The sequence below is a fragment of the Crinia signifera genome, chromosome 2, assembly GCF_055691185.1.
Source record: "Crinia signifera chromosome 2, ASM5569118v1, whole genome shotgun sequence".
Lineage (NCBI taxonomy): Eukaryota > Metazoa > Chordata > Amphibia > Anura > Myobatrachidae > Crinia > Crinia signifera.
Window position 1 is genome coordinate 237,544,810 of NC_139218.1, and position 16,790 is coordinate 237,561,599.

A 16,790-nucleotide genomic window follows, 5' to 3' on the forward strand; every position below is an offset into this window, starting at 1 on the left:
GGCCGCTGATCTCCAAATTCAGAATGGACACTAATGTCACGTGACATGAGACACCCATCCCGAGCAGGCATTGACATTCCTGCGTTCCCAGGGGGAATGCCCGACACTGGGCGTTCCCCTGCTGCCGCCCACTGCCCTCCTCTGACAGTGCGAACACCTCAGTGAGTGTGATACTCGCTAAAGACATTCGCACATGCACTGACCCCCAACATCGAAAACGGGTCCAAATTCTGAATCAGGCTCTATGTGGGAAACCTTTCTATCCTAGCCAGCATTAACCTTTTTTTATTTAATTTTTTTAAGCAATTTGAGCTACAGTGGTTCTTCTGTGGGATCAGACCAAGTGGATTAACCTAGCCTTGGGTTCACCTGCTGCCTAATATATAATCATATGTCACATATACACTTTATTATAGATGTCATAAAATACATCAATTAGCAATGGCAGATTTTTTTATTCATTTTTTTAAAACAGCAGCATATAATAAATCACCTGAATTTGCAATTAAAGTGCTATAAATCAGCAGTAGGATTGTAAAAATGCAATGCTAACATGTATTACAGCCACCAACCACCATTTAGCGTTACACGTAGAGTAATAACAACAAGATACACACAAAATGCACAGAGATCCGCTGCAAATGGAACAAGCACTGTAAAGATAATGTCAGATTTTATACCAGAAAATATTTGCTAATTGTATTCAGTATGTCAGATTTTAATTTGTAGTATTGAAATTAGTAATAAACAGATTATCATGTTATTAAAACATGAAAGTCTGCCACTGATAATTACGCAGAAGGCTTCTGTCTTTTGTGTTTTGCAAACCATTCTTCACTCTTGTCTGCGGCCATTGCCTATAAAAAATAATCATTCATTTGATTAATAACATACATTGCTTGACACAGATATACAACGAAACATCAGACTTACATTACAAAATAAATATTGGAGGCAATATAGATTAAATAGTACTCATGTAGTATTTGGTAAAGCAATAGGAATGCTTTATGTACTGTACTGTTATTTCATTAGTTCCCACTTCCAGTTAGAATGTAAGCTCATATGGTCTACCCTTATCTACAGTATGCCCTGTTTTCTCGCTATCTCGAGCACTGTGGTGACTTATAAACAATGAGTTGGTCATACTGTAAACACCAATTATTATGCCTGGCCCAAAGGTCAGCTTGCACCAAAATATGCTTTTTGGATTTTTAATGTACTGTACATGTACAATCTATATCACTTCTAGTTACAAACATGCCAAGTGTAAATGAGCTCCTCTCCTATATATCATGAAACAGCCTTCTAGGTTACACATAGAGGAAAGTCTCAGCTCTGGAACTGTATCAGTAAGTTGTTATCAGAATACAAAACAAATTCAGAATGAACCAAAACAGAAAATACTTTTTCAAGAGAAAACGGAGCCATTTGTGGACACTTACATCATTTAGAAGATTATCAGCATTTGGATCAGTCTGAGACAGTTCTCGGAAAGCTTCATCTCCAACAAAACAAATTTCGTGACCATCCTGAAATGTAAAATGAAAGAAATGATTAAATATATCTTGTAAACTGCGGGTCTTAACATTTACTGACTTGAGCTACAATAGTATTTTATTAATCAGAATATATAGCAAGCTTTTAGGTACATACAGTTAATGATACCTTACTATTTGGGCAATTTCTCATTCATGACAAAGAGAATTTTCACATATTTAGGTAGGCCACTTTTTGGGCTTCATCAAGCCAAATTTGATATGTTTTCCACACAGATATTACTTTGCTATGCTAGTTTATTAGCAACACATACAATTTGCTTTTAAAAAATTAACTTAATTGGTATCTGCAGCAGCTCTTTATGTTATACACATTTGGTACAAGGCTGTGAGTGGGGCCTGAAGAACAGGAGAATACGGAGTATTTGTTGGTATGCGCAGTCAGACATTTTTTCCCAATGTAATTTTGAATACATGACCTACTGTACTATTGGACTGAGATGGGCAACACTTTGTCTTTTACATTCTGTAAGCTTCTGCAGTGGAGTATTCAAGTGCTAAATAATATTCTAAAGCCATGTGATGCAAATTTACAGCAATAGCAAAGTACACATGAAATAGCTTGACATGGTCATTAGGTCGACATGAGGTTTTTTTTTTCCATTCTTTACTAGGCACAGGGTAGTATTCAACGTCAGGTCACGACTGTCGGGCTGGCCCGACAGCCGTGACCCTGTCCCGTTTTCAGCCCACTCGACGCTCATTTTGCAGGCGAGAAGCGGCCGGGAGCTCGTAAATTCCCGGCAGAACGAGCCCGACTGCTTGTGAAGTCGGGCTATTTCTGACTAGATCCCCTGTTCAATGCGGTCAAGGAAGACAGCATGGAATAGGGCCCCGCCGCCATTTCCCCCGTTGGGACACGGTACACTTATACAGTGTCCAAACCGACTTAAAAGAAAAACATGTGGTGCAGATGCACACTCCATATTATTAATCAAATCCAAACCGACTTAAGTCAGCAGGCATAAAAAATTTGTGAAAAACTCATGTCAACCTTTTTCATTACATTTTCCATGTCGATCTAATGCTTGTGTCGACCCTATGACCCATACCCAGTTTGAGAACAGTAACAGTGTGGGTGTATTTACTGTATAAAATCTAAGCGGACACAGAAAATGACCATGAATACCTAATTTAATTCAGTATACGGCCTTGCATAACTTCAGCAGTTTAGGGGGGGGGGGGGGGGGGATTCAATCAGTTCCGATATTTTCGAAAGTCGTAAAGATTGGCACTTTTTGCTGATAATAGGTCGGATTTATATTTCATGTATCCAACCATAGGAGATTTTCTGGTGGTTCTATAGCCCGCAGATTGGTGAAACTGGCTGCAAATTCTATATTTTAACATCAGTTTTCTCTAATGCAGATTTAAAAAAAAAAAAAAATAGGCTCTGCATAGATGAAAACGGACGCTAAATTGTCAAATGTGTGGCTGTTTTTTGCCGATCTGCAATGAATAGGTGTGTGCCAATACTGCCCCCTGTCGAAAATTTTGGAATACCCGAATGCCCGGACTATCGGAATGATGGAATAGATATGGTCATTTTGTAGAACAGTGGAAACATCTAGCTGTTGGGGTGTGTTCCAATACATCAGAATAAGGACTGATGAAGCAATAATTGCGTAACGGCCGTTTGCCCCCTCACCTCAACGTCACAGACAGCATCATGACCGGCTGCTGATGGCATGTGTCTTTCTCTGCAGTACCACGCTTTCAGCTGAGCTCCATCTCTCTTCGGCAGGTGGAAGCACCCACGCACCTCACAGATTACAGTGAGCAGACAAGCGACAACCCCCAGTGTAACCAAACACTGGCAGGTACCCTCATGCACTGCCGCTACTTTCTTCCTTCCTTCTCTGCTCTTAGGGGATTCTGCTCAGCAGCACTGCAAAAGGCAGACCGCCCCCCATCTCTGCGCATGCACAGTCTAATCCTGAAATCCCGGGATTGGATAGTCCAATCCTGGGATTCAAATCCCGGACATTTTGGGGCCAAATCCCGGGATCCGCCGATCCCGAGATAGGCCACCCTAATTGTGAGCCAGCTTAACGTAGCCTACCTTAATTATTAGCCCAAGGAATCTATAATTTGGAGGAATAAATGAATATATATTCAACAAATTAAGGTTCAACTGCGGTAAGGTATTGATACCTGGTATAATATAAGATCCATAGAAATTGCTTTGATGCTGACATTTACTTTTCAAACAATAGAGCAATAAAGGTTACATTTGTGGTTGAACAAATTGTACAGTCAATAAATCCATTATTATCAAACTAATTGCTTTGCTTATACTTTAGAAATAATCTGGTCTAATGTTTTTCTTGTGTGCCCTGTAGATAAATATTGGCCATTTGTTATAAATATGTACTGTATCTCTCAGGCAAATGACACTGTGTAATTAATTGGACCACCAGGGACCATTGTGTTAAAGGTGAAATTTATCTGCGTCACTGAAATAAATAGTATTTCCGGATACAGCATACGAATACCATTTGATGATTTGTGCCAGTGTTTATACTGAATACTAATAAAGGTTGAGTATCCCGTATCCAAATATGCGTTATCCGAATTATTCCGAAAACCATACTTTCCAGAAAGTGGAAAAAAAAATTTGTTTAGCTAAAAACTCACTGGGGACATTTGTAACAGCACTACTGAGGACATTATATGTAACTGGCACTATATATGTGCAAGACAATGATTGCTTGGCCTTCAAATTCAATATCTGAGATAGTACACACATTTTGTTTCATGTTTTGAAACCTTGTTTTTTGAACAAATAAAATATATTTGTATGTATTTCATGTGTTTGATGTGTTTATACAGCATAAATGCAAGATACTTCAAAATACATCATTGAAATATTAAAATATTCCAAAATACGGAATAATCCGTTATCCAAAATTCTCCTGGTCCCGAGCATTTTGTATACGGGATACTCAACCTGTATTATCAGATACTATCTGTGAATACACACAGCAAGAATATACTGTCTTTTATACCTTTGGTCTCCTGTAATACCACTGTTCAATCAATCTTGCAATATGTTGCTATAGATATTTCAGGTTATCCATTACTCTAGTGCTTCTTTATCCTTCTAGGTTAATGCTCATGCTTAGGGTGTGCATATTGAATCTTTATGCACAACATATAAATACATTTGTACTATGCATGACAGCTCTCTGTAGGTGCAAAGTGGATAGAGCACTCTTTTAGTGTTACTTACCCCCCTTTTCTGTGTAATGCTTATTGTTAGTATTGTCATATCGTGTCAATTTTATTCTTTCATTCTGTCTAATAATATTAAAAGTTTTAAGAAACTTTTTTTCAAAAGCAGTGCCCCCCAAAAAGAGAGTACTTTCTCTTTCCTCTGTACGTACTTATATATACTCTCAAGGGAGCACCTCCACAACCATTACATTTACACCAAGGCATCCCATTACATATATTGTGGATACTTTTATTGTTACAAATTTTGATCTCTACTCGTGTTTAGTGACTTGTACACCGGTACCGTCCCCAATTCCCCTTTTCCCATGAATTAACATAAGAATAATACTCAGTGTCTAAACACTAGATTACATTTGTCCAGGGTTCTAAAAAAAAAAAAACTGGACATCACATTCAGCAATGCAGATTAAGGAGCCTATATTAATCCGCTTTTTTTATTTTAGTTATTTTCTGGGAAAAATGAGAGGTATTGTACAAATACATGAGTTTAGGAAGCAGGGGCATCTTAAATGTCAGTAGTCGGCCCACCCAGGACATGGGAAAGCCCATCAATTGCTCTGCACAAATCATAAAAACATTGTCTGCGAAGAGGCAGAATTTATGAGTCGTGTCCCCAAACAAATGTCAGGGAAATGCCTGGCTGCCCGATTTATAGCAGTCAATGGATAGAACAAGTACCAATGGTAATGGGAAACATATCTAACAGAAAGCTAGTAAACACCCCAGCAGAAAGAGTACTCTAGAGAGCCAAAATAGAGGATCCAATTTGATCTCGAAAACCAAACATGGAGAGATCTGCATGTAAAATAATCATTCATCAATATGATTCAACACTTGCAACAGCTGATGTGATGCTTGTGTAGATCTCACGGACAAGAACTACTTGTTCTTCTAAAACAGGCGGCCTCCAGGAACACTTCCTTTTGCATAAAGAACCAGTGTTTAGTTTTGCTCTGGAACAGAGGTATTGTTGCCCATGACAACCAACCAAATGTATCATTTTTCTATTGCATCCTAGAAAATGATATACAGAATCTGATTGGTTGGTATAAGCAAAATCATCTCTTTACATTTTTAAAGATTTAGTAAATGTACACTTTAAGGTCTGTCGGGTTATCACTCAGAGAAAATATATGTTTCATCCTATTCCTAGTTGGGATCAATTTATGAGCCAGTAGTCTCCAGTCTCCCAGAGTAAAAATTTTGATGCAATGTTTGAAGAGCAGCTTAGGTGCATGCCATTAGCTACTTTTGTAATTGACTTTCGATAGAAGATAATTCCTTAGGTACCTGGCATGTACCTAAGCTGCTCTTCAAAGATTGCATCAAAAAATGTACTCTGGGAGACTGGAGAAATGAGTTGAAGCAACTAATTGCTCCATGTTATGTTCCATGTGGTCTGTACGCCCCCTATAGTGTAAAATTCAGACTTGACCTCAAGAACAGCAGCAGTGAGGTCTTGCGTGAAATCAGTTTTAAAGGCTGACAGCACTTAACGTAAGGTTTAGACATCAAGTAGAGCATTAGAGATGGGGTCTACACCAGAATCCAGTAGCCAGATGCACCTCTTGGCCTAGGACTGGTAGCAGATGCAGGTAGTGAAGCACAAGTGGAAGAATTGGGACCACTGGTGGATGAAGAGACACTTTGGACCTTTTGGGAGGCATGATGGAAGCAAGGTCACAAAGCTAAGGAGAAAACACAGAATTGTTGTTGCACTTTTGACGCAGATCGCCAGCAAGAGAAGTGTCATATGTAATTGTTAAATAAAAGGTATGCATTGAGAACATTGGTGGTGAGTGTCAGATATAGTCCGTGGTAGAGCAAATCAGAGGACACTACACAGCAAATATGGACCCATCGGGTACCCAACCAAGCCAGAAACCACCAGCAGGTAAGAAAAAGCAGACCATCAGCATAGAGTGTTGTCATAGGGTGTCCGGGAATAGCCTTGGTGCCCACTCTTAGCATTAAAAATGGGAGGTAGTATAGAAAACATGGCCTCGGCTATTAAACAGTTAGAAACGTAGGATTGTAGCTGTGAGGGTAACAATATGCAAAGCGAGCTGCATTAAAACCTTCAATATGGGCGAAAAGCCATACAATAAAAAGAAAAGCTCCAGGGCACACTGCAGCAGTAATCACCATTCTCGTTTTTACAGAGCATTTCCAAAAATCATTGTTGGTTTGCACATCTCTTTCACACATTCTACTGGGAACACCACCTTAAATGAGCAGTCTTTACACGTCAAACCTTTTATTCTGCAAATAAAATTTGGCTGCAGAATGAAGTGCCCTCATTAAGCTTGAAAAGTGACAATCATGAATTATAGGCGCATAACCACTGCCAATCTGGAAGTAATATGTTTATTCAGTCAGAGTGCAGGTCTTTCCAATATTCAGTTGCACTCTAAACTATGTAATACTACAGGAAAATAAACAGCACAAAATGTAAAAAAAAGAATAAAATAAAATACTATAACTAATGTACAGTAGCTATGGATGAATTAAGAAGAAATAAATATGGTGGGGGTCAGTCCATAAAGGCGGAATGGCAATTTTTTGTGGGGCAAACAGCCATCAATCCAAAAACTATCTGGCTGTCAAGTGTTAAGCTATGTTGAAAATGATCAGGCCATGAAATTACTGATGTTAATGCATTTTTAATAGCTTTAATACAAACAAACAACATATTAAATCTTATACTACACTCAATGTGCATACACACTGGGCGATATTTTTAGCAATATCGTTCATTTTCAACCTTGAGCGATATTATTTAAAATATCGGCCAGTGTGTATAATGAACCATGCATGCTTACGCGGGTCGTTAACAAGGGTTTCTGTCGTCTGTACATGCAGTTCAATTTGAGCTAAGCCGTTCACAAAAAGCTGCATATTGCTAGATCTTTCGTCGCTCATCATTCAGTGTGTATGCAGAACTAGGCGATTCATCACGCCCCAAGGGTCGCTCTTCATACCGTCGTAGGGGGCTCCGCCCCCTTAATATGTGAACGCCTTTATTGCGTGAAACATGTTTTTAGCGGGAGGGGCGGGTGGGGAAATACTGCAGGTGCGGGAGGGGCGGGTGTGGTCTTTCTACAGGCGGATGTGGGGTTTCTGCAGGTGGTGGAGTGGCGTGTGCGGCGATGTTGCGGTGGCGTGGGTGAGGTTCATGTGCGAGGGTGCCGTGGGTGGGGGAGGTTGATAGGGGGGGGTGGCGGATGCAGGGATACTGCGGGTGGAGTTGCAGGTGTGGGGGTGCCCTGTGTGGGGGTGTGGGTTGCACCGTTTGAGTTCAGTGAAGTTGCGGGGGGTTGCATCTATTCCCGCAACCAAAGGGGCTGGGCCATAGCCAGCAGCTCACAGAGCTGTTGGACATGCCCCAAAAGCGCCAAAGACAGAGGCGTGGCCTCACGGCAGCTGTGCGATTACAGGCCATACCCCCTTCCCGTAGGTCACACCCCCAAATTTTTATCACGCACCTACGACTCCTTGAGGGCATGAAATATTAGGAGGTATACAGCTGCCATGCGTAGCTGTCCAGGTTGCCGTGCCTATGCCTCCTGTCCCCTATTCTCCCAACCCCACAGCTGTCTCTGACACCGAGCCACAGACAAGCTCTATAGGTAGACCCCCCCCCTCCTACAAGCTCTTTATATGCTTTGCTGTCCATGCAACCTCGGCTACATTGGTAGGACTACTAGGAAAGTAGGATGAACAGAAAATGCCGCAAGAAGCCGACAAACACGCCGAAGCCGCTGACCGGAAGCCCAACCCGAACTTCCGGTTTCAAGCGAACGCTCCGGAGCGGGGAGGAAAAGCTGTGCCAACGGAAGATCTGCTGAAGGAAGTTAATAGTTAGGGACAGATAGCGCTACACCTCCAGCAGCAATATTGCCAGCTATAGCAAACCCCTGGTAACATCTCCGCCACGGCAAACCACCTAACCCCACACAATACTCCAAAAGGAGTTGTAAACATTCTTTCATTCAAGGTGATATGTTTTTAATATCTCTATAAATTTTAATGGCATGCTACATGTTGCACTCCTTATTTTTATTATAAACTATATACATATATATATATAAAAGCGCTCTTTTTTTCTTTTAACCAAAGGACTACTAGGAAAGTCAAGACACGTTTTTTAGAACACGTGTTGAATATTAGCAAACAACTAGCAAGCCACAGTGTGTCAAGACATTTCGCGGAGACACATGCTGGAGATCCAAATGGCTTAAGCCTTATGGGCCTTGAACATGTGCCATAAACAACACGGGGGGGGGGGGGGGGAGACAGATATAAGAAGCTCTGTAAGCAAGAAGTATTCTGGATGTTCCAGATGCACACCATTCACCCCGATGGCCTCAATGAGCCGGTTGAGCTCAATACAGTTATATGAACTCCCTTGCCAGCCACATCTTCCATACTACCCATCCACTCTCCCCCACAACCCCTCCTTTATTTCTCTGAATAAGCAAATTACAATATACTTGTGATCTGTTACCTAAAATGCACAAAACATCTAGTATATACTTTGGTATTTACTTCTCTGTATAAAATTAATACACATTGTATCTGCTATTTGGAACGCATAAGCATCCCACAACTGAGCTATAGATAGTGTGGACTACTTCCTGATGAATGGAACGCAAGGAAGTATTTTCCTATGATCGGGTCACATAACCCAGAAGTAGTATACTCATCAACATTAGCCTGACTCCGGACACCGTACCTGGAAGTAATTAAAACCCAACAACTATGTTGGAGGTATAATGCAGTAATTGTAGTGCGGTCTTATGCGCAGCTAGATAGATAACATACCTTAACATTGAGTCTAATATTCACTATAATCACAAGCCGTAAACATGCGGTTCATCTGCGGTCCATTCAACTGGAAGTGCGTCACCGGAAGTCCGGAAACGCTTCTGGTCTTTTACATGTTAATAGTAAATGTTAATTATGTTTCTCCCTATTTCTTAGCCTCATTTTTTTACTTTAAACATAGCTATATGTTTTGTTTTTTACTTTAAACATAGCTATATGTCTCCTTGCCATACTGATATGGTTTTTATTATGTTTTATGAACGCATAAAGTTAATGGAATAAACACAGGTGTGCACAATGTTCTAATCACTAGGGGTACTTATACCTAGATGCTGTACCCAATAAACCACCTTGAAAGAGCTGCAGGAGCAGCGAAACGCGTTAGCCAGTGGTACACCCATCCAGCTGCTTTTATTTACCCTCTTCAGTATGTGCCTGCCAGCACCATTATAAAATTGGACTACCCATCAGAATCACTTACACAGTTTTGGACCGCAGGATCCCAGGACAGGCATCACTTTTCTTTGTGGAGGAACGCCACCTCTGTAATTGTTGCCAAGCCAGGATCACTCATCCACTACATTCCCAATACCCAACTGTGGAGAAACCCCACCTTTACCATGGCTATTGGAGGTAATACAGTGGTGAAACTCTGCATCCCACTGACTCCCACCAGTTATTGGAATTACAATCCTTTTGGGCCCAAAAGAGGACAGGACACATCCGAATTTGAGGTGACGTTTGGAAATTTAACCTAATGGGCACCAATTACCGCAGCAACAATTTCATGTATATTCATATCTTTTAATGTCTACTTAGCTTTAGCTTAGTTTCCTTTCTCCCAAATAAATGTTATTGTTTTTATTAAGTGCATTACCTGTTATCAGTGTCTAGCGCAACCACCCTTTCCACATTTGTTTTTTCTGTAAGGGGGTGATGCCCCTTTTCTAGGGTTGCAGCTTGGCAAAGCACGTCCTACAGGCCCCCTTTAAGGCCCATACACACTGGGCGACTTTGAGCTGAAAGCCGCTCAAAACAGCCTGTTTGAGCGGCTTTCAGCTCAAAGCCGCCCAGTGTGTATGCCCCATCGATTAGCAGTGAGCGCTGCTGCGCGCTCCCGCATCATCGCCGGGAAAGCCTCTCATCTGCTGGTAGTACCAGCAGATGAGCGGCGTTGAGGACGGCTTTGCATAGCACTGCGCTATGCAACGCCGTCCTCCCCCCTCCGTCGGCACCGGGCAAGGGGAAAGCTGCTCAGTGTGTATGCACTGAGCGGCTTTCCCCGCAGTGGTGATTAACATCCTTACACGCTGGGCATAGTCGTTAACAGATACCTTGGTATCTATTTCTTTCCATAATGTAAATAGCCTTTTATATGAAAGATTTTCAGCAAAGTCTTTCGCCTTCTGAAAATCTCTTGCTCTTTGGGAAAATAGCTCAGTGTGTACACACTACTTTGGTGATAGATATATCTATCAGAGATTTTGTCAAAGTCTTTTGAAATGAAAATATTCTAGTGTGTATGGGCCTTTAAGGTCCATACACACTGGGCGACTATGCCCAGCGTGTATTGACAGCGATGAGGTCAATCACCGCTGCGGGGAAAGCCGCTCAGTGCATACACACTGAGCGGCTTTCTTCCTGCCAGGCGCTGACGGAGGGCAGAGGACGGTGTTGCATAGCACAGAGCTATGCAAAGCCGTCCTCAAAGCCGCTCATCCGCTGGTATTACCAGCAGATGAGCGGCTTTCCCAGCGATGATGCGGGAGCGCGCAGCAGCGCTCACCACTCATCTCCTGGCCATACACACTGGGCGGCTTTAAGCTGAAAGCCGAACAAACAGGCTGTTTTGAACGGCTTTCAGCTCAAAGTCGCCTAGTGTGTATGGGCCTTAAGATTTAACCCAGGCATGTCCAACCTGCGGCCCTCCAGCTGTTGTGAAACTACAAGTCCCATCATGCCATGCCACAGTTCTGCTATTAGGGAATGCTAAAACTATGGCAAGGCATGCTAGGATGTGTAGTTTCACAACAGCTGGAGAGCCGCAGGTTGGACATGCCTGATTTAAACCTTAACGATGTAACAAAGTCTAAATATTTGTTTTAAGAGCTGTCTGTAGGAGTCTAAAATGATATCTCAATGCAATACATCAATATTATTGTATGTGACTTGTAAGGTTCTACAGTGCTGAATGTTGGGGTAGGCAACCAATGTATATAAAACAGAAACATAAAAGGAAGGCAAAACACAGCTGTAGTACCTAGAAAACAACATGCCTAATAATCATAGAGTCTCCGATTTAAAATATTATACTTAAGCTTTTCAGCTCTTGAATATCTACAATGTATACTTACAGGATCAGCCAAAATGACAACTTGGACTGTAGCTTTTCCAGGAGTATCTAGACTTACAAGTGGTGTCAGGATCTTTTGATTCTCTCTTTTCATAATTGACTCAATGGTTGGAAGCTGTTGAAACATTTTTGGAATATACAGTTAAAAGAGACAATCAGACCTACCTGGATACATTGGTAATATAAAAACTACAGACCATATATTTGTAATTAGTTTTTTTCTTTTTTTTAATAAGGTGCCATCTTTTCATCCACTGAATCATTCACATCATTTTATGAAGCTTACAGTCCAATTTTTTTTGTACAGAGATAACAACATGGATACAAGCATGTATTGTTATGTGAATAGAGTAATTGGGTGAAATGTAATAGGGTGAGAGATTCAGAAAGTAAGAGATTTGGTAAGAAATCTCCAGTGTTTTCACCGGCAATTTACCCTTTTTAGATTATACCGTGTGTCCAAAAGGTGCCCCTACAAGCAATGTACCTTTGTGATTGAAAAGGGAACTTTTTGCATACAATGTAAAAATAGGGGGGGACATAGTAGGTCTATCTGGAATGTGTACATAAAAAAAAAACATATTCAGTCACCACTTTAAATTCTTTATTTGTACGAATAAAAAACATTAATATTCATAAGTGCCCTTCGCTGTCCTGAAACAGTAAAAAAGTATGTGGTTCTCAGCTGAAATGCTTGCTACAACCACTATAAAATATGTGCTATCAGCGCTCTATCCTTAGTATATGTGATAATGTCTAAATATATACATATATCACACTGAGATCTGAGATTTTAAAAAAATATATAATTGTTACTTCAAAATTATATATTTCAAAAAAATCTCAGATCTCAGTGTTATATATATATTTAGACATTCTCACACATACTAAGGATAGAGCGCTGATAGCACACCCCTGATTGATCAATATTGCTAATACAGGCTAGTATCCTGCTTTCTGGCTATCAGCTGGTAATCCGAAACGCTTTTCGTCTCAGTGCGCAGATAACCTCCATAAATACTACTATAAAATATGTGTTTGGCCACCAATTAGTTCACAGACTGTATTGACTAACCCTTTTCTAAAATTCTTTCCCAAACTATAGCCTGCAAGCACTCTGCAAAATCTGTGACTGAGATATATGCTACTATTATGTGCATTAATAGGCAATAGATGGAGGATATATATACAAAAAAAGCAGCGCTGGAGTTACAATGAACACAATTTTGATTGATGGTAAAATACCTTTATAAATTAATTTAAAATGGCATTTATTACACAATACACAACATGAATATACAATGAAAATATACAGTATAATAAAAATAAGTAAAATAAGTAAAATTGGTCTCACTCTGTGGTTGGATCGAAGAAAGGACCTGGGCTAATGTCCAATTTTGTCTGTCCAATTGGTAAGTGCACTTTCCAATAAATGATCTGCCAAATGGGACTGGATGGAAGTTGGTGGGGTACCGGTTCACTGGTCCTCACTATGCCGCGGAGATCTTGCTTATTGCCGCTGGAGGGGTCAGTGAAGGGGATTCCGGATTGGTCCCTTTATCCTGGGCCTTTAAAGGGTATTTTGGGAGATTGTAAGACACTCTGTACTCATGCAATGAGAGTCCCCTGTGTGTGACTTTTTTGGGTGGAAGTCACCGTTGTAGCAGTACACGGGTGGGAAGGACGAGTGTTATTCTCCAAATGTGACATTTATATGGGGATCCTGGACCTCAAACAGGTGGCTGTGATGTTGTTGGCTCACCTGGAGGTATGGATGGCTGTTCACCCCGGTCACTTTGGTGAATGATGAAGATTTTGGGACCCAATTGTTGGTCCTGTTGGGGAAAAAACAGTCTCCACAGGTGTCTGGGAATGGCAGAGTTCACCTGGAGTTCTGTATCGTGGAAGGTCCCAGAGGGAAGGAAGGTGAGGTTCCCAAACGGCAGAGGATGATAATCAAGGCGATCCAATGTCACAGAGGTGAGGGGCTGCACCTGACGCGATTCGCCACAACCTATTGGTTTTTCAAAGACCTCCAGGTGAACTCTGCCATTCCCAGACACCTGTGGAGACTGTTTTTCCCCAACAGGATCAACAATTGGGTCCCAAAATCTTCATCATTCACCAAAGTGACCGGGGTGAACAGCCATCCATACCTCCAGGTGAGCCAACAACATCACAGCCACCTGTTTGAGGTCCAGGATCCCCATATAAATGTCACATTTGGAGAACTAACACTCGTCCTTCCCACCCGTGTACTGCTACAACGGTGACTTCCACCCAAAAAAGTCACACACAGGGGACTCTCATTGCATGAGTACAGAGTGTCTTACAATCTCCCAAAATACCCTTTAAAGGCCCAGGATAAAGGGACCAATCCGGAATCCCCTTCACTGACCCCTCCAGCGGCAATAAGCAAGATCTCCGCGGCATAGTGAGGACCAGTGAACCGGTACCCCACCAACTTCCATCCAGTCCCATTTGGCAGATCATTTATTGGAAAGTGCACTTACCAATTGGACAGACAAAATTGGACATTAGCCCAGGTCCTTTCTTCGATCCAACCACAGAGTGAGACCAATTTTACTTATTTTTATTATATATTCATGTTGTGTATTGTGTAATAAATGTCATTTTAAATTGATTTATAAAGGTATTTTACCATCAATCAAAATTGTGTTCATTGTAACTCCAGCGCTGCTTTTTTTGTATATATTGCCTGCCTACCCAATTGACAGGGATTGACTACCCCTGTACCCCAGCAGCTGCTTGGCAAAGCCACCTCATACATCAAGCGCCCACTCTTTGCTCTCTAGTAGAGCAATATTGTGTTTTTTTTAATAGATGGAGGATACCTTATGTCTTCTAAAACGTTGGATTGGTCACAGGAATGATCCAATTGTGTCTGTAATTATACTATTGCAAATTCTAAAGGAATCTGTACCAGATTATTTTGAAAACCCTAGAAAAATGGTCATTGTTAAACGTGCTAAATGACTATCTTTTCTAGACTCCCACATGGCTTCATTTCAAAAATTAATATTAGGCTAGTTGGTAATGGTTACTTAATTCCCAGAGGAATGGGAGACTGCGCAGTCTCCCATTCCTCTGGGAATTAAGTATCTATTTTTTGTATATTCCCACAGTCAGAGGCTTACTAGTCTGACGTGTGGGTGTGTACATTTATATTTGCACTAACACTAGTGCATTTTTAGAGAACTGCAGCTCCATATACATAAAAATTATTTTTACTCTTTCCAATTATTTAATTTGCATGGTCAATTAGCGCCCAAACTCTCCTCTGTTGTTCAGGGGATATATATTTAGTTGGTAGTGGTATAGTGCTGTCCTAAATCACTCTTTCTATATGTGAGAAAGCTTTTAATTTGTACATTTTTGAGAATTGCATTAGTTAAATAATTGCCCAAATTTGATATTGAATACAATTCATTTAATTTAAGAATGAATCCTAAAACAACTCAGGAATTCAATATGTGACCATTCTCTGTTCCCTAGCTAAGGTTAGCATTGTTCATTCCTGGATGGCCCAATCAGGACCTAGACTAGCCGAATGGAAGTGGATGTATGTTGCCAGCGGCGGCGGAATGGTGTTGCTGCTGCAGCCGGTCATACTGTATGACAGGCAGCAGCGGCACTGGCAGCACTATCTCCAGTGTTAGGAGCCTCCCCCTGCCCTCTCCTCTGCGCTGCCCTGTCATGCTAGCAGCAAGATTATACAGACAGGCAGCGTCTCCGTCCCCGGGTCCCCTCTCCTCTCTACCATCAGTGTACAATGCTGCCTGACCTCTCCGGCTTCCTGATCTGAACAGGAAGTCACATGGTGTGCAATGGAGGAGCCCAGCATAGAGGAGAAGAGGAAAGCAGCAGCCACAGACAAATCAGCACAGATAACAGGGGCTCAAGCAAGTCCTGCTGAAGATGGAGGGGGGGGGTGCCAGTAATGTTTGCTGGGAGGGGGGAGGGGGGGTGGTTGTCATAAATGTTTGCTGGGGGTGACAGCAATGTTTACTCAGGGGGGATTGTCAGTAAAGGATGTTTGCTGGGGGGGTTGTCATTAATGTTTTGCTGGGGGGTTGTCATTAATGTTTTGCTGAGGAGATTGTCATAATTTTTTTGCTTGGGGGGTGTCAGTAATGTTTACTGGTTGTCTGTGTTTGCTGTGTGTGTGTGTTTAAACATGGGTCACTAAGTATTGTGTAAGGCGACTGTGGGACACTATAGGCTGTGTAATGTGAGTATGGGTCACTGCATGCTGTTTAATATTAATATAGGTCACTACGTGCTGTGTAATATGAATAATGGTCACTATGCTCTGTGTAATGTGAATAATGGTCACTACGCACTGTGTAATGTGACTATGGGTCACTACATGCTGTGTAATGTGAACATGGGTCAGTACGTATTGTGTAACGCGAGTATGGGTCACTACGTGATGTGTAATGTGAATATAGGCCACTATGTGCTATGTAATGTGAATATTGGGCAGCACAGATGGCGTAATGGCTAATATTACTGCCTCATAGCACTGAGGTCATGGGTTCCTTTCCCACCATGGCCCTAACTGCGTGGAATTTGTATTTTCTCCCCATACTTGTGTGGGTTTCCTCCAGGTACTCCGGTTTCCTCCCACAATCCAAAAATATATACTGGTAGGTAAATTGGCTCCCAACAAATTAACCCTAGAATATCTGTGTGTGCGTGTACATGTTGTGGGGAATATAGATTGTAAGCTCCACTGGAGCAGGGACTGATGCGAATGTTCAAATACTCTCTGTACATCTCTGCGGAATATG

General features: G+C 41.5%; 1 protein-coding gene across 1 annotated transcript in view; it reads right to left on the reverse strand.

Moving 5' to 3' along the window:
* Positions 1-435: 435 nt before the first annotated feature.
* The window catches only part of GLOD4 (glyoxalase domain containing 4), a 35,823-nt gene continuing 19,468 nt past the window's right edge, over positions 436-16,790 (reverse strand). Inside the window, exons 7-9 of the mRNA XM_083174065.1 lie at positions 11,978-12,091; positions 1,446-1,532; positions 436-857 (exon numbers count right to left, since the gene is read on the reverse strand). Coding sequence (XP_083030191.1) covers positions 792-857; positions 1,446-1,532; positions 11,978-12,091 — 267 coding nt within the window. The 3' untranslated portion in view covers positions 436-791. The remainder of the gene's footprint in view (positions 858-1,445; positions 1,533-11,977; positions 12,092-16,790) is intronic.